This window comes from Anopheles darlingi, chromosome 2 (genome assembly GCF_943734745.1).
Source record: "Anopheles darlingi chromosome 2, idAnoDarlMG_H_01, whole genome shotgun sequence".
Classification (NCBI taxonomy): domain Eukaryota; kingdom Metazoa; phylum Arthropoda; class Insecta; order Diptera; family Culicidae; genus Anopheles; species Anopheles darlingi.
In genome coordinates, this window is record NC_064874.1 from 48,965,800 (window position 1) to 48,991,958 (window position 26,159).

The 26,159-nt window shown below is 51.3% G+C and overlaps 1 protein-coding gene across 3 annotated transcripts in view; it reads right to left on the bottom strand.

Moving 5' to 3' along the window:
- LOC125949993 (mucin-5AC-like) overlaps positions 1 to 25,107 on the bottom strand; it is a 38,609-nt gene extending 13,502 nt beyond the window's left edge. The window contains exons 1-2 of one of the 3 annotated variants that reach the window (XM_049677528.1): positions 24,287 to 25,107; positions 10,995 to 12,301 (exon numbers count right to left, since the gene is read on the bottom strand). In XM_049677528.1, the coding sequence (XP_049533485.1) occupies positions 10,995 to 11,859 (865 nt within the window). In that variant the 5' untranslated portion in view covers positions 11,860 to 12,301; positions 24,287 to 25,107. Of the gene's footprint in view, positions 1 to 1,864; positions 4,827 to 10,994; positions 12,302 to 24,286 lie in introns of those variants that run through there. The other 2 variants (XM_049677526.1, XM_049677527.1) reach the window with 2 other exon arrangements.
- Between the last annotated feature and the right edge of the window lie 1,052 nt (positions 25,108 to 26,159).

Genomic DNA, 26,159 nt, shown 5'->3' on the forward strand with positions numbered 1-26,159 from the left:
ATCGCTGCCTGACGATTGTCGTCATCAGCAGGGCCTGTGTGTCCCAGTGGCGCACTTGCTGCGTCGGATTGCATAACGACGATCCTCGTGCTTGCAACCTACAGCCAACCTTCACCATAACCGCCATCCTCATGCACCGGGGAGAGGATGATAAGATGGAAAGGAGGGGTTGGTTCGTGCTAGTATTCCCGCTCATCACCCATCACCCATCATCATCATCATCATCGTTCCAGCACCCCCCGATCCATCGATTCGCCTGCCAGCCGATAACCTGAACACCGGTTCGCGTTCTACTGTCACAATCTCGGCGGGGATCGCTTCCCTCCTGCGAAGGCACGCTGTGAATTCAATTTCAACGCGCCAACAACCTGCGGTGCGGTGGAAGAAGGAGGAGGAAGAAAGGAAGCCAGACCGGAGGAGGCGAGGATGCGATGAGGGTGGATTTCACTCACCACACTCGCCGTACACGTGCGCATCCACTCCCGGCAGGCTTTACATAAGCAACTCGCAACCCATCGCCGATAGGGTTTCTGGAGAACGGGCGATACGATAAGTTACGTGGTGCGCACCTCACGGACGGCCACCTCACTCCTGGTGGATAGATATCGGATGTCGGAATCATTACCGGGGATCGGCGGCATGGCATGAGTAAACCCCCTCTGACACCGGTTGCGTTATTCGCGAATCTTCGATCGAGCACTTAATGGTCGCTTGGTTTTGCTTGATCAACACACACCCAGACTGATGATAAGGGATACCCGGACCGACATAACTGCCACCGGTTGGCCATGTGTTTCCCTCACTCAGAGTTGAAGGGTGTCGCGGAGAAGAGGGGGGAGGGGGTTGCACTTGATGGGCGATTATCTAACTAAGCACCACCTACCGCACCTTGTACCAGGAGCTACAAACAGCAAACAGTTCAGACAGAGAGCTAGAGCAATGATCGTGCCCGAAGTTGTAGTTCTTGCTCGCTCACTCTCGCTTACGAGCACTGACATACTAGCACGGATCCGATCATCATCATCATCATCATCATTATTATTATCATGAGGATTAGTGTTTGCGTGGTTTGCCACATGCTAGCAGCGGCGATCGTCAGCGGCACAATGCACCGCGACCACTTTACTAAACGTACGTCAGAATCCGGAGCTAGAGCATCAGATCGCGTGGTGGCGATGGCGGGTTGACTCGAGTGTACACGGCGTACCCCGCACCCCGGTGGCACTCGTAACTCGACTCGCCGTTATGCAACTACTATACACACCGCTGCTGGCTCCACGCTGTGCATGTGCCGTCGGTGCGCCGTACGGTGCGCGCTGCTACAATAACAAAGCGGGAGCGGAACAACCCGCAAAGTGTGTGGTCGGAGAGCGTGATCGCCAGAGGTGAAGGAGGAAAAGAGAGAGAGAGACCGAGAGAGTACCGAGTGATGACAAATAATGAAACCTGCAGGCAAGTCTGGGATGCCCTTCAAAAACAAATGCGCAGCGTTAACACGGAGTCTAGTCGCGGCATCTCGTAATAGAAGGACGAATAATCCCAGCATGCCCATTAGGGAGTGAGGAAAGGGCTTTCGAGCAATGGTTATCAGTGATCAATCTTCGAATGCTATTAATTCAGGAATTGTGCGTCCTGAGATCGGAATAAAGCGGGTTTCGATTTCCGGAAGATTAGTAGACCAGTCTACTACAATCAAAATTTGCACAACATCGCCAAGTAGGATCTTCATTGGATTTCATCTGACACAACTGTTCTTATCAAAGCAAGCATTGAATGAAAAGAAGACATCAACATCCAGAACATAACAGTTAAAGTAACTGTTTTTTGATATTCGATATTGGATAAACGCCTTATCCGCATGTACCTAGAGTGCGCCTCTTACCCTCCATGTAATGGCGTATCCATTTCTTTTTCGGAGCCGTCTTAAGCTCCCGGCGGTTCCGGTCCAGCTCTAACACTTGCGCCCGGACGCTCGCACGGCCAGTCTTTGCATGGAGCGGTTTCATGCTAAAGTCCTTCGGTTCATCGTCCGCCATTTTATCCATTGCAGCTTCTCCCTTCTCGACAGGGTCACCAAAATTATCATCGTTGCAAACCTCCATCGGTGCTTCATCATTTCGTTGCTGCTGCTGCTCTTGGACGATGTTTATCATCGGTGAAGAGCAGGTGGACAGAGTCACTTCATCCGGCTTAGTCACGAGCGCGAGTGTCGGAGCGTTCGGGGAAGCAGGACACGAGCGACTCACAACCATCGCCGGATGGCCATATTCGCCCGAGGATGAGGAGCTCGTGGAGGATGTCGATGATGCTCGCCTTGCATCACCGGGCGTACTTCTGGCCACTGGGCTAGTGGTGCTGATACCAGTGGAAGGTGTACCACCATCAGCAGCGACCGGATGCTGTGGTGGTCCGTGACAGCCCAATGCCGTTACCGTCGGCAGATGACGCACCTCGTCGTAGCAACACTTGAGCACGAGCTTACGCACGCCGCCATTGTACCGAACCGGTGGTAAACCCGGATCTAGACCATCGGTGATCGTTTTGGTACACTTCGCGGCAGGCATCACTGCGTCACTAGTTGCCGCATCAACCGTTAGACGGTAGTATTCGAAAGCATCGATCGCAGCACCATTCGGTTGTCCTGCAATCGCTGCACCGGTTCCGGTACCCGATGGCAACGGAAAGTACGTCAACGATGGTTGGGCCGGCTGTGCCGTGACAGGGACTGCTACTGGTTGTAGCTGGTTTTGATGTGCCGCCGTTGATGATCGTTGTAACGACGCCAGTACCAGTGGCGGTGGTGGATATGGTTCGTAATTGGCAGCCGCTTTTGTGCTGCTACCACCGTTCGATTGTTTGTAACAGTAAGGTGGCGGTGATCGACTGCTACTGCTGCTGCTGCTCGTCGCTCCTGCGCATATGAGCGGGGAAACTCCTGCTCCTCCTCCTCCTGTAGCAACCCCGACAGCGGGCACTCGTGGCAGAGCATCGCAGGACGGCGATCGAGCGTGGTGGCCACCATAATGTGGCGCAACGGAAACGGGCAGCATCGATCGGTGCGGTCTTGGCAGTGGATAGTGAACCGGTGGCAATGGATGGTGGTGTTGGGTGCGTCCATGGTTGAGCAATGCCGACGTCGGGTAAGAGGCGTGATGATAAGACGAAGCGACGGGCTGTTGATGTAACAGCTGCTGATTCTGAGCCGAAGCGAGCGCTACTACGTTCGGTTCGATGGCAGTATGCAGTTTCGGTAGTATCGGTGGTGCAGGAGGTGGCGGTGCCGGTTGTGGCAGATGAACGATCGGTTTAAACACGGCACCGGCCGATACGGGAACGAAGGCGGCCGCTCGACGCCTTGACAGCATCAGGGCCGTACCGGGTCCCGGATCTTCGTAAGATTTCCTGCGATGATGTCTCTCTGGCGAGCGTCTTGAAGGTGCAACAGAAAGCGGTGGTGCTAGCGGTATCAGCGGTTGTGCCTTGGCAACACTCGCCACCGTTGGTGGCACTAGAGTCGCCGGTGTATGATACTCCGTTCCGTTTAGATTTACGTTGCTCATACTGAAACAGATACCAACGTCCGTTACCATCGCGTTACTATAGAACGCTCCTGGTCCAGCCGCGGCTACTGCTGCTGCCGTAGCGCCATTGACCAATGGTACCTCGTACGAGGTGGTACTGCTACTGCCACTACTCAACATTCCTCCCGCTAACGCTGGTTTCATTGGTCCTGTTTCTCCTACTCGCACTCCCATGCGCTGCTGATGCTGCTGCTGCTGCTGCTGCTGAGCTTTTGAGAGGATCGAGTATGGAAAGCACTTTTCGGACGTCTCGGATGGTAACATTGCGCAGGCGTTGGTTGTCCTTTTGGTCTCACCAAACACACCAAAGCTACGATTACGCCTCAAGCGCCCGTCACCGTACATACTTTGATCTTTGGCAACCTTCCACAAAGTTCCTTCTAACAGTGAACGGAGAACTGATTGAGATCAGATACTTTCGCGTGCAGACTGTGTGCGATTTGGCAGGACAAACGCCCACGAACTAAACACACACACACACAAACACACCAACTCTTGGTTTAGCCGCTTATCATACACAGGAATTGCTGCACGCCGCTTGCATTGGCACTGTTTGGTATAATCGTTGTCCGCTGATGTTTCCTCCTATTCCTCGTCGTATACTCCATCATATGCTCGGCCTCCTTCGATACTCATAACTTTCTTGGCACTTTTTACGCGGCAGTAAACTGATGAAGCTACACAACAGGCTGCTCGATTATGCGTGTGATCGCTTTAGCACGCACGGCTGCTGGAAACAAATGTTTACCATTTTTCCACAATGGAGCTGATCGTTAAACACAGCCACACACACGGGCGCATACGTTACGTTCTAAGATCCGCTACACGGTATTGATCGACTATTACTAATGGCCGCCACTCTACTGCAGGCGAAAATGATGATCGCTGGGGGCATAATCACAAAACGTAACATCGGTTACAGCTTTCGGCCGTCCGTTTTTTTTTTAAACACTCTGGATCGACCGGAAACTCAGTTTAGCGGATGTCAGTTTACTATGACAGAGGAACGGAAACCACGAGTTGACCGGTAACGGGCAGCTGTGCGAACCGCGAAACCGTGTACGAGACGCGCCGATGAGTAGAACGCGACTGAACGACGAGTGCCACGACGAAACGAGCTAGCCCATTCCCAGAGCCTTGTAAACCAGCCAACCAGCCAGCCAGGAGAGCAGTTCCGTTCATCCACAACCGGAGTACGGTGAGCAACCGAGCAAATGAGCGAGCACCCGCCACCACTCGGCCTCACTCGTAAGCTGCTTCTCCCTCACTCTATCTCCTTTGCGCGCGCGCTCTCTTTCTCTCTCTCTCTCTTTCTGTGACAATCTCACGAATGGTGACGAGTATCGTTATTGCACGGTACGACGGTGCTGCGCGTACAGTACAAACCATACCAACCATGCATATTCATTTGCAAGTTCTGGGAGCGCTCGAGAACCGTCGAATTCTTGCGAGATGCCTTGCCTTTCTCTTTTCTTACGCGCAGTCAGCCCCTTATTTGTGTTTTTGTTACTGTCCCTGATTATACGGTGCGGCGAGCGCTTAATCGAATGCCACCCTCGCAAGCGCTCCATCGCTCGCGGTGGCGGTTGGTTGAGGCATGTGCTTCCATCAGCATCAACACCGGTTTGGTACGACGGTGCGTAACGCCCCAAAAGAGGATGAGAGAGGTGAACGATAACAAGGATTATCGTGTATTAATGTGGTTAATACATTTTAATGTCAACATCCAGTATAGGTGATGTCTCGTCTTCACCTTCGCCTTCGATCAATCAGAAACGATGGATACATGCGAAACAACTAAATCGATTCTCCAGCTACCGCGATTGCATCATGATGTGCCAACGGGTTCTGCACGGAAACGGTTCTGCAACATTTCTGAACTTCGTGCCAAAAATGATCACACTATGTCGTTGGCAAGCCATTCTTTTGTGGTATCTAACTATGGCGTTCTTTTTCCTCAAAATCCGATTCGATTCTATGAAATCCAGTCATGTGTGTTCAGCCTAGCTATCGTCCAGTCTGGCGATACGAATACGATAGAATCTTTAAACGCTTAAAGCGTTTAAGACGATGGATCATTCAAGAAAAACGAACCTCAAGTCGACTACACACACACACACACACAATATAATTGGCTAATATTCCAGACTACTTTGATATATTCAGCATATTTTGGGAAACAGGAAAACTCTTTGCAGAGCCCGAATACGTAAAATAAATCCAAGTAACATAGAATATTTACCAATAATATTGCGCGTGTGTGGCTCGCTTTCGCTCGATTGAAGGTAATCGGAAGTGTTTACTGTGAAGGTTCTTGCTGCTACTGTTGACTCGTTCCATTTCAACGGACAACAACACTGCAATTGTAGATCTCTTCACTGTGATAGAGGTACAGAAGATACTCTATCCAACTATCCAGCCCGGAAGTTCAAGCAACAGTCTAGCCTATGCCGTGACGCCCGCCAAACGGGTTGCCATTCATGTATGAGCCATCACCGGCACCATGCTTGATCGCTCTCGGGCTAGCATAGCCGCTACGATACGCATACATCAGACGGGTATGATAACGAGCAGTCAAACCCGTTGCCAACTCGCATGACTAATGCATCAATCGATGGTAGGCGACTGATGATGGTTTTAGACTAGACACCATGCGTCTCCATGCGGAGCGGATCACCGGATCCGCCACCTTAGCCGAACCCCTCTCCAAAAGGCCCGGTCGATCCGTCCGGCGAATGAACGGGATGCCCGTAAGCGGTTTGATCGACAGATAGGCGTAACTTCTAATGCTAATCTTATCGGAGAACGCGCACCATGACTGATTCCCCCACAGTTCAGTGAACGATGAATGCGCGTAAAACGCGCGGATAGCAGGCATGCCGATGAGCACATGAGCACCACATGAGCTAATATGGCAGCATAGTATGGAAGGTCGAAAGGATGTGGAATGCGCGACTTTTTTGGGTTGTTGAAAACATAATGATGTCCCGTCTAGACAAATCGTACTCGGTGAATGAATCACCAAGCGTCTCCATTAATTGATCGCGCGAAAAACTATCGCCAGTTGGAAGCATTTCGCCATCTAGTCAAAGAGTGAAGGTAAGCGATGGTTGGAGGGATTTACAATTAAAAACGACTGACTGCATCATCGAAACCAACGATGGCCGTTGCGCTTTGATCACGAGCCGGTTGCAGCAAGCAACCGAAGATATTGCGTTAGGAAAATCCGCGTTGGTGCCATAACCCCCTTCGGTAGCGCCCCTTCGGTTAATAGAGCCCTCGCGCCAGAACAGTAGGAGGGACCCGTGTCCTGGCTACAGCATATGGACCAGACCGGACCACAACCCTAGTCAGTCAGCTAGTCGTCCGATGAACCGGAATAAGCAAACAGGAAAGCACGGGTTGGGAAACGTGACTCTGAACCCGGGTAGCTGGTTGTTGGCGATGGTTGCTGTTGCTTTCAATGCTGACACCACCCACCCACCAACCCACCCTCTCTGAGCGTGAAGATCAGTCAGATCCTCCCACCATACGAGCAATACACTACATTCCATAGGCAAACCATTTTCATTAGCTTGTCGGACTCATTTCAATAACTGGTATGAGGATGAGGTTCACAGAACCGCACACAGGGAGGGAGAGGGAGCTCTGAGAGGGCACTGACTGGTTGACTTCTAGAAGGTTCCATCCGTTCGCTGTCTGTTGCGAAACGAAGCAGAGCAAAGACACGCAACAGCAGACTTTACATGTGAATTCCACATCCTCGAGTCCTCCCACCGTATTGGTAGGAATGGATGGATGAATGGATGGAACGGCGCACCTCACCGTACCGGCCGGCCGGCTAGCCGTAGGTGTTGCGTCTCGTTGCTTCGCAGTTTTATCCTCGATCCTCGAATGAGGTTGAAGAAATCGAAACCATCACGACCCTCGTTCCCCACCCTATCCTAGGGAGCAACCAGGACAAGCAGCAGCAGCAGCAGCAGCAACAGCAGCGCACAAGAACTTGGTATGGATTATTCATTTGGGGATCGCATTTAAAAATGTGCTCCCCGTGCGCTAACGAACAAGATGATGCCGGTGTGCGCCGCATTCGCATTTGCGCGCCCTTCCTACGTTTTTGTGTGCGTCCCTTACACACGGGGAAACGCACCACAGCTTACTCGTGATCGCAAATTAGGCTAAGCACTAGAGTAGGTCCAGTAGTTGAAGCTGAACTCAATACACAATTCATACTCGACCGCATTGCTAAAAACCCGGCCTTCTATTACCCATGGACGCGATCACGCTCGATACCCAGTCGCAACAGCATTCACACGGTTCGAACACGGATTGGTAGTGACTTTGGTGGCTTACACAGCTTGTACGCGGTACGCAGCAACAGCAACAGTAGCATTAAAGCATATGACAGAAGATCATACGTACCCTGATGGCCCGCCCAGTTATACCGGACTGAATCGATTCAGCAAGCAACACAAACATAAACACACAGTCACACACCCGATGCTGAACGCATTTCCAATTCTGATCGAATGCAGTGCAATCTCAAACACAGCCACGCCCTAAACTGTCTACTGGGATGAGTGCTTGGTGTTGTACATTAAGCATCTAGGGATGCAATCCCTTCAAGATTCACCGGGTGCTATACGGCGCAACATTGCTGGTTGTATCATCATCAGCAGCAGCAGCAGCAGAAGCCATACATCGACCTCCTTGCCGAACGCAACGTTATCAGACATAACGGACGTAACCGTGTGTGTGTATTGCTCGAATGGAAATGTAGGCTGGACGATGGTGGCCAGGAGCAGTGGACCCAGCTCTGGCTAATCATCATGCCCAGTCCGAAAGCACACGGATACCTATGTAAAGCTGAAGGTGCATTTCCTATGCACGTCCCAAGACGCAAAGCAGCTGAATCTAGTTGAACCTATCCCGGCCAAATCGCTAGCCTGCTGCCTTAAAGGTCAAGCGCCTTCTACTATGCCTGCGGTGCTGCTGCTCCTGGCCAGAAACACTTCCATTTTCGTCGTGGTCAATCATTCTTTCTCTCTCTTTCTTTCTCTCTCTATCGGTCTCTTTTGGTCACACACACGCGCACACACCGTGCCGCTCTTCCTTGTTGAGGTCGATCCAGCAGGTCAGAAGAGAGTTGAGCTTGATTTTCGATCATTTGAATTTCGTATCATGGCGACCGTGAAAAGAGGCGTGAATTGCGCCCTGAGTTGAAGGAGGAAGGATCGCATCACCCATTCTCATTCTCTCGCTCCCGCGTCCACCTTCTTTCTCCATCTGTTTTTTTTTTTTTTGTTCTCCTTCTCTGTGACAGTATCGCCAATCTAGAAAGGATGCCGACAATTGATATTACTCTGTTATTGTAAAGCAGTTTACTCCTAGCATCTGCAATTGAAATGTGAAACCTTTTCCTCATAGGGTCATCCTATCTGTTATACAGTAAAGCATCACCAAAAGACTTACTTAGGAAACCAAACGGAAATCATACAACGAATGTTCTAGAAACAGAATACCAAAGCCCCCCCCCCCCCCCCCCCCAACTGGTGGGACCCTCTCTTCTGATCCCAGCTATGTCTTCTGATCACTGCAGCTGTTCAGAGCGCACCTTTCGCTACGGTTTGTTGTTTCGATTGTAGACCGATAATTCTCGAAACAAGTAACTCACTAGCAGTGTCTTCTTATTTATTGGTGATTATTGCTAATACTTTTTAAGACTTGCCACCAGACTCGCCGGTTTACACTTAGCCGCAAGGACTCTGAATAATGTTTAATATCGATTGAAATGATCAACTACACGCGGCGCGAATGTTGAGATGTAAGTCAGAGAATGTCCAAGAATACATCAATGACAAAAGGTTAGTGAAGAGAATCAAGTTTTTAGCTACTAGTTGCAAGACAGTGTGCAGTTGAGCTCAAAGTAAAGCTAGCGATTCGTCAATAGCATTTGTTGTAACAATACAATTCAACCCGTTTGTTATAATTCTCGTAACTAGCGGGTCTATGAATCTGGGCAGAGAAACTTACGAAAAGATTAACAAGAAGCTGTTGAGCACACGTGTATGATGTTGATATCCTACCCGACAACACAATGTCTGATCCTCCTCTCCCAGGGTATGTGCAAGCAATTTTGCCAATGGAGACGCCTGGTATTTTCAGTTTTTTTAAATAGTTTTTGAAAGGTATTTTCTATTTTATGTTTTTTGAAAGGTATTTTCTATTCTATTAACAAACTATTGCAACGTGAACGTTCTCCGCTTGGAGTTAATATTGAAACAAATGGAAACACAAACACTGCTATTGCGAACCAATTGGAATTCGTACTACTTCAGGATACGCCTAGCTCCCGCAAACTGACCCAATGACTGACGCAATATTATTGGTCAATATTCAGGCTACTTTGATAGATTCAGCATATTTTCAGAAACTGAACTACAGAGGCTGACTACGTTAATTAAATCCAAGTAACGTAGAATATTGACCAATAACATTGCGCGTGTGAGACTCGCTTTAGAATGGGATAAAAAAATATTGCGATTGCATCTAGTAGTCATAGTGTTGCCGGTATGTTAAAATAAATGTTTCGTTAAACGAATAAAATGCCACCAACATTTAGCCCGATTAACTTTATAACAACAACCAACAGCCAAGCCCAATGCAAATGAAGACAGTAAACATGATGAACTAGCGGATTTCCAAAAGACAGAATTTAGTGTTCTGTCAATAGAACCGATCGCGAACCAAAACAGACCAGAAAAATAAAAAGCATTAAGCCAAGATTCGCGCTACAAACGAACGCACCAGGACGATCGTCAAACCCATCACCCCTTGACAAGCCTGCTACCCCTACCGAGATTGCGTGCGTGCGTGCGTGCGTGCGTGCGTGCGTGCGTGCGTGCGTGCGTGCGTGCGTGCGTGCGTGCGTGCGTGCGTGTGTTTTCCACCACTCCGCGCGCTCGCTGCAGCTGTCAAGAGCACGTGGCCAACCTGGTGAGGGTGTGTGAGAAGACGCGTAAAGGGGGCCGGAGCCGACGCCAGCCGATGATTGGTTGAAACCCCCCACACAGGTCAACGTCGGCGTTTGAGGTCTGGTGGACGGTGCGTGGCGCGGCCGCACGCCTGAGTTACCCGTTTTACCCCTCTCCGACAAACAAACAATGAGACGAGAGAGCAAGAGAGAGAGAGAATCACTCACGCCGTCACTCATTCTCTTGGAAACGCGCACGCACGCACCGCACGCTTCAGCTCAAGCTTCGTTTCCTTCGCAGAAGCTCCCAGCATTTCATCCAAAGCACGTCCTCCCCCATGGAGGGATGGCAGGAACAGCGCACCCTACTACGCCCCGATGCCAGGCCAGGTGCTCCCTATGTTCCGCGTAATTGTTATTACCACCCCCGTGACACCTACCTTTGACGTAAGCGGTTCCATTCGATACCAGCACGGTGGCTGTGGTGGTGGTGGTATTGGCCGCACCATTGCTGTTGCCGCTGGCATTGCTCAGGGTGCGCTTTCTCGATGCTGAACCGGTTAGTGGGTTTAGCGCCGAGACCGTTGTTGTTGAGATCGATGCCGATGGCTGACGTGGTACGATCGTTGTGGTCGTGGCCGCCGCCGCCGCCGTCGCCGCTGCAACCGATGCCGGCGTCAGATGGAACAAGGCACCGTTGCCGACCGACGACGATGGTAATCCGACGAGCGTTGGCGAAAGCAATCGTCCAGCCGCCGCCGCCGCTGCTGTGGCCACCGTTGTGGTTCCATTTACACCCAGCCCGTTCAGTAGAACCTTGGTCGTGCCGATGTTGTTGCTGTTGGCCGCACCACCGTTTGCCAGCACTTTGCCGGATTGAACGGTGAGTGGCGGGGTGCTGAAGCCATCAGCATTCCCGTTCCCAGCACCACCACCACCTAGTCCGCCCACAGGCACGAAGCTAATGGTGGTGGCCGGTGTAGGTGTGGCACCGCTAGTCACCGTGGCAGTGGCCGCATACACGGTCGGCACTATCGTCGCCCCGATCGTCGTCGTTGTCGTCGCCGTCGCTGTCCCATTCGCATGGCGTTGATGCAATGGCGGTGGCGTTCGATGCCGTGACACTGCCGCCGACTGTTGAACATTGGTGAGGCTCTGCTGTTGCAGATGATGATGATGCTGATGCTGTTGCTGTTGCTGTTGCTGTGGCTGATGATGACCGTGATGATGATGATGATGGTGTTGCTGCTCTTGCTGCTCGAGGAACTTGGCTGCCTCCAGAAGCGTATCCAAACCGGACAACATGTTCGGTCAACGGTGGTGGTGGTGGTGGTGATGTGCTGCTCGACGACGACGGGCGGCGTCACTTGCGTCGTCGTGCTCCGCCACTCTTCTCCACCTTTTCGGCGGTGGATGGATGGATGGCTGGATCTGGACTGCTTGCGTGTATCGCTCACGTCCCTCACACTCACACTGTGCCTTACAGTGGTACGAGATGGCAGGGGATGCCCGATGTGACGGAGAGAGGGAAGGTGGTGGTGATGGGGGGAGGGGGGTATGGTTCGCGATAGGGCCGCGCGCCACCCTCTACGTAGCCTCCACTAACCGGCCCGTCTTGCTGTTGCTGCCGCTGCTGCTGCTGCTGCTTACTTATCGGTGTCTCCTCTCCCCTGAAGTCTTTCGCTTCGACTCGCTCTTCTCTTTCTCTCTCTCTCTCTCTCTATATATATTCCTTCTCACTTTATCACTGCGTGCGGCAACGGCGGACGACGAACGGAAGTGCGTAAAGGTGATGATGAGGCGATCGAAGGCGAGGCGCACCGTCGTATCCAACCGAGAAAAGACCGAGGAAAGAGGAAGAAAAGAGATCATCATTAATGTTGGTGCGTGTTGCTTTAAGCGGATCTTCTTCCGCGCTTGGATGTGTGTGTGTGTGTGTGTGTGTGTGTGTGTGTGTGTGTGTGTGTGTGTGTGTGTGTGTGTGTGTGTGTGTGTGTGTGTGTGTGTGTGTGTGTGTGTGTGTGTGTGTGTGTGTGTGTGCGTGTAGCTTACGCACAAATTTCAGTTTATGCGTGCCACTTACTGGCGCTGGAAGTGGTACGGTGCGGTGCGGTAGGCGAGGGGTTAGGTTCAATGTCTTTGCCAAAAGAAATCCAACGCAACGCAAAGTCACGAATTTCGATGCCAAATTCAGTGCCCATCTCTCGCTCTGTCCGCCCGCTGTCTGTGCGTCTTACAGCAACCCTCTTCAGGTGATTTAGAAAGATTTGTATCTGAGTTGCTCGGGCTGAGGGTTAGAGCGCCGGAATTGATGAGCACCGGTTAATAGACTTGCGAATGCGAATGCGAACAATCCTTTGTTTGAATGTACAAACAGTCGTTTCTGTATTCAACGGACAACACGAAACCAAATGTATCGTCAAACTAGACGACACAACACACAAAGAATAAGACAAAGTCGAGACGAGTGCGGGATCCATTTGGATGCTCATAGTTTTTTATTTAACTTTTGACAAAAATAACAAAGCATGCCAAGCAGCGCAAACAACCTGTACGAAATATTTGATAAATTTTCAACCCTGATGCAAATGCCGAGCCGAGAAGCGCTCAAAACCTGAATTCAAAAACCCCAGAAGCTGGAAGTGCGTTCCACTTTCTTCGCATATCGGTTTTCTGGTAAATCAGCCACCAGCACCGATTCCATCGAACCAATAAATATCAGCCATGGCGAAGCAGCACGAAAGCCAAAAACATACCACCACCACTACCACGAAACCAAGACCATCGCGAATCGAAGCAAGAAGCTAGCAAGAAGAAGGGGTGCTGGCTCACGCATTTTGCGTGACCGGACGGACACAACAAGCGCCATCCTCCCTTACGCATCAGCGCGGTGAACGCTGCTAGCTAGGCAAGATCAAAACGAAGAGCAGAGGAACAAGAAGCACCCGAAAAGCGCTCGAAAGCATTGCCGCTACCGTGCACCGCGGTACCCTTCACACGCACTACCGAGAAGGTTCGTTAAGAGACGAGGGGGAGGAGGGATGCCGTGTTCGCAATATGCGGCGTTGCTCCCTTAATTTCCATGAGAATTGAAATCGCCAGCTAGCCTAGCCCCAAACCCACCACCCTAGTGAGAACGGAGAGGGTGGTGTCACCAGCACCCCATCCCATCCGACTCTGTTTGCACAAGCCACCAACCCCTCGGACGATTGTTTGCTTATCCTCGGGCCCAGCGCTGGCTGCCGGAGATAATGAGCCTCTCAGCACCGCACGCAGCGCGTAGTAACACGGCCACAGTCCAGCGCGGCACGGCAGAACACGTGGAGGAAAACGTGGAAAATAGTTTTCCAAATAAATAGAGAGAGCGAGAGCAAGCACTGCTCTATGGGCACCTCGCGCACTATCCCCACACAAACCACCGGCCCCAAACAACGGTACAACAACAACAACAACACACACAGCAACAGTCACTCGGTCATGAGTTACTCAGCCACGGCACTCATGGCCTGCTGTCAAATTTGTGAACTCAAAAAAGGGGAAAAGGGGAGCGCACATTTCCATTAGAAAACAATGAATAGCATCGTCCTGCTCACACTCCACGCCGCTCGCTCGCTCGCTCTCTCGCTGACTTTGGCGTGTGTATTGGTGCGTGTTGCTATGATTGGTGCCGTAAGAACGCCGGTCGCGGCAAGTGGTGGTGCTAGCTGGTGGAACCGTTCCAAGGGCAGAGGGGTGTGGTGCACCGGGATGATGATGATGACGCCGCTGCCGCTGCTGCCGCCGCGCCGCCGCGAGGTACGGCGGAGAGAGAAACATATTTTGAATGGCAAGGTCATGGCAACGCGAAACGCATCGTGTGAAACGCGGAGCGAGATAGGAGCTCTCCCTGGTCCGTCCTGCTCTCGGTGGATGGTGTTTTTTTGCCCGACGTCAGTCTCAACGCGCGTGTGTGTGTACAAAGGAGAGGCAGGACATAAAGAATATTCTTTATCTTCTCAATCGCTTTTGACGAAATGCCAATGGTAACTGAAAAAAGGGCATGCAGTGTTTATCACTCAATTGTGCTGCCTTTTATGGATATAAATGATATTGCCTAGTAATCATAGTGAACACAGACTTTCCCTCTACAATGAGCTTTGGGTCGCTCTTGTAGGCTAAAGTAGAGCCATGGAAACAAAGTGACTACTGCGTAGCTGACCAAGAAGATCAGCATGCATTCCAGCGATTCTTGAAACATATTTTACGCAATCTCTTCTCACATGACAAGTGACCTCGCTTGGATGCTTAACCAAATCTAAATGCAGAAGTACATCCGAAATAGTACTTAGCACTATGTTCGCAGATTTAAATTATAACAGAACTTGGCAAAACACTACTATGTAGCACTAATAAAGGCTACGCCATCCCCTTGCTCGCTGAGGTCACCCGTTTCAGTGGTATACCGGGAAGAGATCGATCGATCTTGTAGAAGGATAGATGGAGTCTCTGAGCTATCAGTACGAGTGATTGCGCGAAAGACGTGGCACCTTTCGAGAGGACCCAAAATGAGCGTCAAATAATCTCGATACTCTGGTTCTCACACTACATTGTAGGATGATAAAAAAAAGGAAAATATGTCCAGCAGAGAACAGCAAAGTCGAACCATCTAGCCACGGCAGAGAGCAGTAGAGAGGCCCATCCGCCAGCCATTTTACATCCTGGACATCCTACAAAGTGAGCTAGAGAGAGCGATTGGCTCGACAAAGCAGAAAGAACAACACTTCTCGTTCCGGTCCCCGCGTTCGGGTCCATTTCCGCACGTCCTTAAATGTAATGCCACGCTGTAATGGCAACTGCGGCACACCTCGACATCATGTGTGTGTGTGTGTGTGGGTACGAGAGAGGAAATCTAGGGGGACGACACTGAGAGCACTAGCATGTGTCAATGCCGTAGCCTTGGCCCCTTGCGTCGCGGGGGGTTTGTTGTTGTACGAGTTGATTTTGAACGATTTTGGGGATAAGGGTGACAACGGCGCAACAGTGTGTTGTCTCGCCGCAGCCAAACTCACCAATACGAACCCACAATCCAAAAGGAAATCATCGTGAAGAGAAAGGGAGACTGCTCGAGCAATCGAAACAGATTTGTAAATTATGTGGATGAATCCGTCCAAAATCCATGTGTAGGGGTGGTCCTGGATACACAACATCAGCACTAATACAACCGAGCGATAGTTGTTGGCAAAGGGGCTACCCCTAGCCCATCGTGGAGCACGCGCGCCTCTAGCACCAACACCGACAGACGTCAGGATATATAATACCGGCAAGGTACACATCGCACCGACTCGGGGGGAGAGGCTTTGGAGCACCAAGAATTTGACATTCGTGGACCGGGAAAACGGAAGGCCAGGGTTTTCCAATGAAGATAAAATGGAAAACCTAGACCCTATGGCAAATAGATGTTATATGAGCTAGAGCCAGCATAAAATCATGAAATGTCCAAGCTCGTCCAGCGGTTCATTTTGACGTTAAACCACTACCACAACACATACGCGCCATTGTATGTTCTATCGTGGCCATGATCCATTGCGGAAAAACCACACAAAAGCTACTCTCTCCGGTGCTCCGGAAATGTGTACCGGTTGTACTCGCGTTCCGTCGTTAACCACCAGCTCCGGCAGCACAACGGCAAAATGCATACAAACATACACATACATTTGGACCGATAGGTGAGCGCTAGAGAGGGAGCAGGCACTCTCAGCAGGAGCAGGAGAGGTGGACGTTCTGCACGTTGTTATGAATTTCCCGGGCCATCAACCAGCCAGCCAGCTACCTACGAACGCACGCACGAACGAACGAAACGAACGAACGAACGAGTGACGGCTTCTTACCGGCACATAACCGGCACTTGCAGTCCCTTCGCCAATCGTGGCATTCTGCGCAGGTGCCGGGCACATGGACACACCACACTCCCTGTGCTTCTTTGTGTTGTGTTGGTACGATGCGATTGTGGCGAAGGGTGCGAGCGTGCTGGGAAAACCGAGTGTATATTCCCCCGGAGAAAGCCACTAGCGTTCTAGCCCCTCGCGTGCGCTGCCCGTTTGCTACTACCACTCTGGTGACGGAAAACGCTAGCAGCGCGCGAGAAGTGACCTTAGTTTCCACGGAAAACAGTGTCCAATCGATGCCATTCCTTCCATACAAACCCACTTCAGGCGCTTTGTAGCAAAGTGGGAGAAGCGAGTTTGTCATTAATTTCGCGAGTAAATGATGCGAAAATGTGCATTTCAAATGATTTCTTTACCATCAAACTGATGACAAGCTTCTTCTCCTTTTTTTTAGAGCCGGGCACTAGCTTGGCTAGGGTATTACCAAACGGCTGAATACATTAGTCCGCCTTTGCGCCACTTCTACCATACACCTGCACCACTTACCACGAGCTGAGCGGGGCCCTTCAGATAACATAAGAGGAGACCAAGAGCGCGCATAATAAGGCACCAACCGTTGAACCGTAATTACAGGCTCTGATCCATCGTTGTCCCCTCGGCATTCTTTGTCGCTGAAAACCGTCATCACGCTCCTGTCACGGTGTGAAAGGATAACAGGAGCGAGGTTCAGCCTTTTTTCCTCCAATGTTACGCCACACTGCTGGAAGGTGTACTAACAAAGGCCATCACCGGTAGTGCTGCTGGTGCGCTGGAACACCATGGAATAGACCCTCTTCCCGTGCGCTTGGTAATGAATGGTGAGGAAGACGTTGTGCTGTTGGAGCAGTCGCTGAAAGGTACTTTCAATGCTATCAGAGCAGCAAATGGATGTGTTAAAAATACATTTCATCTAAAACCAGCAAACGCGAATACCGATGGCGTATCCATGAATAACTTAATCTTGCTTTGTTAAAAGGCGTGCCTTTTGGGGCACTAAATACGATCAAGTATGGCTAAAGCCACGGAAAGGGTTTCTAGTTTACAGAACTCTTCAAACCGTTTGCAATTCTACTGGTAGGTAGTGAAGTTTTGCTGGCAGTTCATCGTGACTTCCCGCTGTTTTATGTGTTTAAAACAAGCGATAATAAGACCAACAAAAACAGAAACAGTATCGCATTCTATGCGATAGTACAAATAACCAAGCTCTACATGACGCATAAAAGGGTCATAAAGTATTCAGTTTTGAGTGCAAAAGTTGCACAGACCCCAAAGAGCTTCTTTCTCCATTCCAATGGTCTCAAATGCTCACTGAACTGTAGCACTGGCAGGCGATAGTGTTCGCCATTTCCATTCCTAACATAGGCCCGAAGCATACTGACTGACCAGCCAACGTACGTCCGCAGAAGAAACATTAGAGTAGGAGGGTATTAGAACCCATCAAAAGCTGACTGAATGTCCGCTGAATGATGGATGTTGGCTGTGTCCTTTGGTGACCTTACCGAACCGACACTTTATAACAAACGCAGCCAAAGGCACCGGACGACAACGCCATCAGGATGATCCGGTTTGCCAACGGTTGCCAGTTCTGCCTTTCCAGCGCTGCCACGTCACCATGTCACGCCGGTCATCTTTTTTTGCCATTATTGGTGATTGAATGAACGCTCGGGATCCGGTTTTTCGATAGTCTCCTTCTACTGGAGTATGAGGAAGAGGTTGCCTGTATTTGTGTATGGGTATTGGTCGCTGATTCTTGTCTTTGGCGGCACCTTGCATAAAAAACGAATAACAGTGCAGTCCCAAGATGAAAAATGCGCGTTCCAGAACCGTACCCCGATAGCATTTCAACTCGAGTTTTCCTTTGCATGTTTCCAGCGGAAACTCGGGAATCGAATCACAGTCGAACCTTTAATCCGACGCGTGCAAGGTGCCGCAGTAGTTCCGCTGCCGGTTGATGGCGTCGTTCTCTGCCTTTGAGGTCCAGAAAATCTAGCACCCTTCGACTGTTGTCCTCATGAGAAACCGATATTAGTTTACCAGCACGGCCACCTAGATTGGAATTTCATGTCGCAATAATTCAGTGAAATCAAATATCAACTAAGGTTCGACTGTATCTAGGCAAACAGTTCCATAAGTTTCTGCTGCGCGCACATAATTTCATCGAACCTGAACCAATCATCGTGCCCTCGGACGAACGGACGGACTGACAGACTGACTGGATTGACAACATTCACGGTCCTTGCCTTCCACTCGTCCACAAACCAACCGTGGAACCGACCGTGCATTCCCAATTATTGATTAACACGTCAACGGACGCCACGGGAATGGTTCCATTTTCACTGTCTGGAACCGACCATTACCATCTCCAAAAGCTACAGTTCTACAGTGTACACCAGTGTACGCAGCCGCACCGGCAAACATTCTTTCATTTCCGTGGTCACGTGTAGGATCCTAGAACATCGGAGCCTCGGAGCGAACCATTTTTGTAACAAAAAACCATTGCTGGGTCCCGGAAAAGCACATCCATTTCCAGCCATTTCCGAGGACACCCTCGGAAGATTCGGGCGGGTTCGCTTCCTACCCGATAACCGACAACTCTGCATTGCCGGTTTGCTCACGCGTTACGCGGTCGTCTCCGCGTTATCAACGTGTCCTCACCCCAACCACCCACCACCACCAACGCCAATCGTCCATCAACATAAACATCGTGAGAGGAGTGTGTATATTCGTTGGCTTGGCTTCGTAGTGGTGGTGTTTGTCTGCCGTATTTCCAAAAGAAAACAAATCAAAAACAAACACACAGCGATGACTCGGGAGCGGAGGTGCAATCGGTCGTTGATCCTTGAGCTGGAGCGTCGGCGAGCCTGCAGCCGCCTCCACCAATTGGTCTAGGAGATAGAAAAGTCGCGCCCGCCTGTGTGCATATGTATGTGTGTGTGTGAGGGTGCGCGAGTTGCTTCCTGGCAAAAAGACACCAAACCAGCTAGGGCATGCTTTTTTCCGGTAACAATACACAGCACACCAACACCACAATGCTGGTTTGGATTGCGCGCAATAGACAATTCTCTCTTTCTCTCTCGGCTGGGCAGGATATTTTCGCCGGCTCCTGCCTGAATGCTGTGTTTAAGTGTGTTAGTGTGTTTGTGTGCGTGTGTTGCACGAGACACACCAACAACACCGGGTCGAGTAGATGACGACCACCAGTATCATCATCGTCATCATCATCATCATTGCGACCAAGGATTTGTTTTGCTCCAACGCATTTTCTCCCGTTTGCTCGCAAACCGAAAGCTCTCCGCCATTGGCTCTCAGTACGTATCGAGTTCCTCGTTTGTTTACGTCAGATGGGTGAGTCAGCCACGTTCAACACACACACACACACACACAACACTCGCTCGTAAAGTTGTGGCTACAAATAGAGGTTGCTAGATGAGCACGAAACAGTTACAACGACTCCCAAACCGTTAACGGCCAGTTGACAGATGAAATTGAATTAAAGCAACCGAGGAACAGCCGAGGCAAACTTTCTCCTTATTGCGCCTACTATGGTGCGGCAGTAGCTGAGGGAACAATCGTTTAGAATGGATTTCCCTCATGCATGTATACGTGACTATTGTGCTGCAAGTAATAAGATTCATGCTCGATCTCAACCCAGCACACCATTGCCAGCTCTTTCTTTGTTTGTTCAACAGCACCTCCGAAATAGAGAGAGCGAGAGAAAGAGAGAGAGAGACGGCTCAGCAGCAAGCACCCCGGCCAGAGCATGGTGTTGCCAATGTTGCACTTCTGCTGCTCACCATCCTCTGCCTGCTGCTGCGGGTGCTGCTGCTGCTGCTTGTGGTGTGATGACGTGCCGATGCAAACCGAGGCCGAGAGACGCACGCATACCAAACCGCCGACACTCGGCCCCATGCGCAGTGGCGATGCTCCAGCACCAATCGAAGAGTGGGAGAGCGATCATAGCGTTTCGCCACCGCCGATACCCACCACAGCAGGCCCACGTCATCTATCGCCACCGCCACCACCTCCAACCAACCACCAATATACCCATGCATTCATGTCCTTCCGGAACATGTTTTCGGATTCGGATGGGAACGATAGAACGTAGAACAGGGCGGCGGCAGCACTTGAGAAACACACATACCGGTTAAAAGCAGACGCGGACACCCGGGCTCACCATCGCGCGAGGGGTGAGCCTTGGAAGAATATGTTCAAGAGAAGAGCACATAATTGCAAACATACGAACTCACGTAGAACCCCCGGGGAGGGCGTACGGACCACGGTGTGCTCGCACGGTCCCCGGTTGCTTGGCTCTGCCTGCTTGGCCTCGCCAAGAAAGGTTCCTGATTTCCCAACGAAACCACTCGCTCTTCCACTCGGTCACACTAACTTTGTTACATGCTCACATGTGCAGCGCGCTGTGAGCGCTTCTCTACATGAGCTTTCTCAATTAATATTCCGTTCTTCTGGTGTAAAAAAACCAATCCTACTACTTCTAGCTATCAACGAACCATCGGCGTTGTTTAAACACATGTGCGTTGCATTCCGCGCACTCGGCTGCTAGTCTAGACACCGTAGTTGAAGCGAAACATATTACACAGAGTGTAGACACACATTCTTCAATTGCAAGAACCATCAGATGCCTTGTTGCTCCCCCTTGTGTACTGGTACGAATCACCAGGAATGAGCATAAATGTTCTTCCGCCAGGAAGCAAACATCCATATCCATATCCATAGTACAAATGGAAAATGGTGTAAAAGCATTTTGGCCGATGCTCGGAGAACAAGAGGTTTTCCTGATTTCCTAACTCGGATCACCAACACAGCAGCAGCAGACGTTCTTCATTTATTATCGCGCTACAGAACGACACATACGACTCGGTGACCATGATGTTGCTCTCTCTCTCTCTCTCTCTCTCTCTCTCTCTCTCTCTCTCTCTCTCTCTCTCTCTCTCTCTCTCTCTCTCTTTTCACACATCAGCATCTTGACTACACAACGGCCAACTCTGCTCAACTCATTAACGTGCAACACATCCAACCACTGCACGCGGCCTACTATTTCGTCCTTTTTCCACAGTGGGCACGTGAGAAAGTGTGAGAGAGGCATTCGGTTGTGACCACTCCAGTTTGGCACCATCGTGTGATCCTAATCCTTGCCTAAGACCTTCGCTGATGATGATGGTAATTAGCCTCGATAGAATGGTTGGCGTTAGTAACAGGGCCTATAGCCATCGATGGCCTTACATCATCACCATCATCATCATCGTCATCATCGGTGAGGATTTGTGTCATCGCAAACGTCCTAATAGAGGGTGGGGTGAGATGGAGAATGGATTCGATCGGGAAGAAATGTGCCAACCCACGGCACCACACACCTATGCTCATCACCTATCTTGCCGTACCGTCGAATATGTCCGTTTCCGAGCGCTGGAAAGCTGGTGCTTTGCATGTATGGTTGTTGTTGACGATCACCTTATGTGATCCACCCCCTCAAAAAGAAAAAGAAAAAAAGGAAACATAAAACCAAAATAACAACCAGCGAGTAACGCGCGCGCGCGCACACACACACACACGTACACACGCACTCAAAACGGCCACGCGATGACAAGTCAGGGCGCGTCTGCTGCGTTAAAACGAGACGCTGATGTGTGTGTGTGTGTCTGTGCGTGAGGTGCTGGTTTGTTTGTGAGCAACAGAGAAAGCAAGTAAGCCAAATGCGCTATCTGTTGGCCACCCGCCTGCCCGGCCGCCCGCTCGCTCGGCCGTCTAGCATGCCGCCAATGCCAGGTTGGGGGGGGGCTGTCCCTGACCGCACGCACGCACCGCATGCCACCACCTTACACAGCCACGGTGGTGATGGCAACGAGCGAACGCGCGGTTACGCATCACGAGCGATGGGAACACGCCGTTGCTCTCGAAGCAACGCGCGTGTTGTATGCATGTGCGTGAGTGTGTGTGTGCGACTCAGACGCGGGATCCACACGCTCTCTTTGTCTTTGGATCACAAGATTACCAACACACAACAAATCAGTGCCCCGATGACTGATGACGATGATGATCATCGCGCAAGGGATACATGCTTACACACCCCTTTCGTGGAACGATTACACTACAGACACACAACTGTCACATACCGCCACACACACGCGCACATCGAGGAGAAGAACTCGTGACACACACCACCAGCAGCGCATTGTTGAGCTAGAAGGTTCTATCTGCTTGCATTCGGACTTTTCCTCGCCAGCAAAACGGTCGATGGTGGTGTGGTGGGGTGGGCATAAATGGTTTCACAATTGAGCCATCGAATCCCAGGCACAGCGCACACACACACACGGACACGGACACCTAGCAGAGGCCTACGTGACCAGTGCCGACCAGCAGCAACACACCCCTATTGCTACTGTCAGCAGCAGCCCCATAAACAAAAATCCCTCCTTTCTTCCCTGCCTCCCAAAGTACCCGCGCCTATCTACGCTCTTCACTCTGTGTGTGCGACTTGTGCATGTATTGAGCACATTCGGCGGCGGCGGTGGGCGCGACGACAACGCCCCCTCTTCCCTTTCAAAACCGTTTTATGCAGCGCTATGTTGTGTGTGGAGCAAAATGGATTGGAAATTCTTTCACTCTTTCAAGCTTCTCATCACCACCAGCAACAGTAGGCGATCACGCCATTCAGCCACGTTCAGCGATAGCAATAGTAGGCCGTGTGTGGGCCTCATCACCACGGCATGCGTGTGTGGCTGCTATGAGGATGCTGGTATTGGAAAGGTGGAGGGAAAAAACAACAGATTCCACCAACAATCGTTTTTTTTTTCTTTTGCACTAGTGAGAGAGCGCGCGCAATAGAAACTCCACCCCCTCCCCCCTCCGCAATACACAACACAACCAAACGCGCTAGACAAAAATGCTAACGTTTGCCCCTTACCACCGCCACTCTCAAGGGGTTGATGATTCTGCGCGCGCTCATGTGTGTGTGTGTGTGTGTGTGTATCCGTGTTGTGCGGGGGGTCGTGAACCGGAAAAAAGGTGTTTGCATGCCTACTGGTAGGAGTCAGGAAGGGGTAGTGTTGGTGAAGGGTAACGGCGACGACGGCATGAGCCATCATCATGACGTCACGCAACACTGAAGGCACACACAAAGGAGAGCGCGCTGGAAACCGAACAAAGTAACAATGCGCGCACCAATACCAAAACACACCAGTCTGTGTGTATGTGTGCGTGGCTACCGTGTGTTGTGTGTGGGATGGTAATCAGCGGTGGTGAGGATGGTGGGACGACGAACTCGGGCCGCTCTCTCTCTCTTTCTTTCTCTCTCGCGCACGCTCTCTTTCCCTCAATCATCAACTGCCGCCGCCAATGATGATGATGATGATGATGACGGTGATGATAGAGGTTGTTGCTTAGGCGAAGAGACACATCGCCGCCTCCGCCGACCGACAGGAGTCGTGCAGAGTCCTGCAAAAAAACTTTTCTCCGATCAGCGGAAGTAAGACACATACGCACACAAATACCACCAACAGCTAGAGGGGGAGCTAGAACTGGCGCTTCCTTCCGACTTGCTACTGCTGCTGCGACTCCTCTGCCTACTATTCGTCCATTCTCTAGCCTTCTCGAGCCACCACCCCTCGAGAGTCGCGCTGCATAAGTCGAAGCGCATGCACGCACGTACGCAACCACACATGCAACGGCAACGACACTATCGAAAACCAGAATCAAATCTCGCCCTCTCCTCTTAAACATACTATATCCTCGATTGTATAGTGGCCAGTAAACCCTTCTGCCCACCTTTCTTTCCCCACAAACACACTGACTTCAACAAACGCACAACTCACCTACGACGTGTTGTGTGTGTGTGTCTCTCGTGTTGCTGCTGCTGCTGCTGCTGCTGCTGTTGGCGACGGTTGTTGTCTCGAGATCGCAACGACCGTTTTAGCACCACACTCGTCGCTGCGCTCGGAGTCGGACGTCCGTTTTAGGGGGGGTTGGACTACTCACTATCACTATCAATACACTACCACACACTACTCGCACCTATTGCTGTGGGAAATCCCGCGACCGGGTACCGAATATCTGTGTTCATCAAAGCACGACACACTCGGTGGGGACGACGGTAGCGACGGACACCTTCTCTGGCACCTCGTTTTGCATCTCGCACTTTACAACTCTCGGACCAGCAGCAGCAGGAGGAGGAGGAGGAGCAGGAGGATGCTTTCGTTGTTCTTTCTCACCTCGCAACTGGCGCACTACCTCCCAGAAAACCCCCTTCTCCTTCTTCTTTTTCTGCAGCCAGCTGCTACCTAGAGCTGTCCGTGGTGTCGTCGCTCGTCGGTATGCGTGTCCGTCCGTCCGTCCGTCCGTGGCCGAGTCGTCCGCTGAGGCGCGCTGAGAAAGCAAATGATCCGATGCGATCCGTTTCGCAACGCCAACGATTGAGGCCCGACGTTCACTGTTCCGCCCAAAGGGAGACGACTGCACTGGCGAACGCGTTCCGCGAAACTGAGTCGATCCGGGCAGGGTTCGCTTCGCTCGAGTGTCACTCGGTGCTGCTGGTGCTGCTGCTGCTGCTTGTGCTCTCCGCTACGGCAGCGGCGTGCGCCACTGACGGATGACGGTACGTTTGTTGAAGCGCCTACCACCGCAACAACCGCCCCGTGACGTTGCCGTTCCAACGCATCGTATCCACAAACACACAGCCACGCCGCCTGCCAGCCAGCCAGCTACCGAGAGAGAGCGAGAGAGAGAGTGAGAGAGGGTCTCGAAGATCACGAGCGTACACGCAGCACCAGCATCGACGACTCGCCGACGAGAGGAGGACGCGCATGTGTTTTTGAGAAAGGGGAGAAATGGAACGCCATACCCGCCGCCGACACGGCTACAACAGCAGCAGAGGGAGAGAATCCTTTGGTTTTTTTTAGGCGCATGCGTCGTTCCCTTCAGCATGAATGCGCTCTCCCTCTCTCCCAGGAAACAATATCTGCACGCACACAACCGGGCAGAATCTCGACTACCCCCTTTACAACCCGCCGCTACCTTCCGTACCTTTAAAGCCGAGCCGAGGTGTTATTGTTGAAATCGCGCTTACGAGACTCACCCATACTAACACATTTCCCTTCATACAACACAGCACCAACAGCAGCAGCAGCAGCAGCAGCACCAACAACAACAGCGTTTTGCATTCCTGCACCGCACATAACTGGTATAGGTGTTTGTGTTGTGGCTGTGAATGAGTGTGGTACACGCACAACCATTTAGCTTCTATTGCGGTCACGTTATTGCGCTCGGCAACCACCGGCATCTGGAGAAGAAGAAGGCAATAGTAGAAGGGAGGCAGAAGAGGTGAGTTGACTCAGCGCGCTCTGAGCAAGAGGCGAGGCATGTGGTGCTGCTGGTTATGCTGCTGGTCAAAAGTGTTGGCGTGATGTTGTCGTCGTGAGCGCGCACAGACGCGTTCCGCAATCCGTGGCGACGAGCAAAAGTGTCACGAGGAGAAAGATGCGGTGATCGAAAGGCACATAAACGGGGGGGATTCACCCACCGTACCCCATCCCCGCCGGTATCACGTGAGACGTCATTTCATTGGCTTCTCCTGTTCGATTGATACCCCTACCGCTGCCCATTTGGTCCTTCCCGTGGCTTGACCGACCGGCAAAGCCACATAAACGTCCTTTAATTAGTGCCGCCTGCATGCGTCGTATTGCTCTTTCT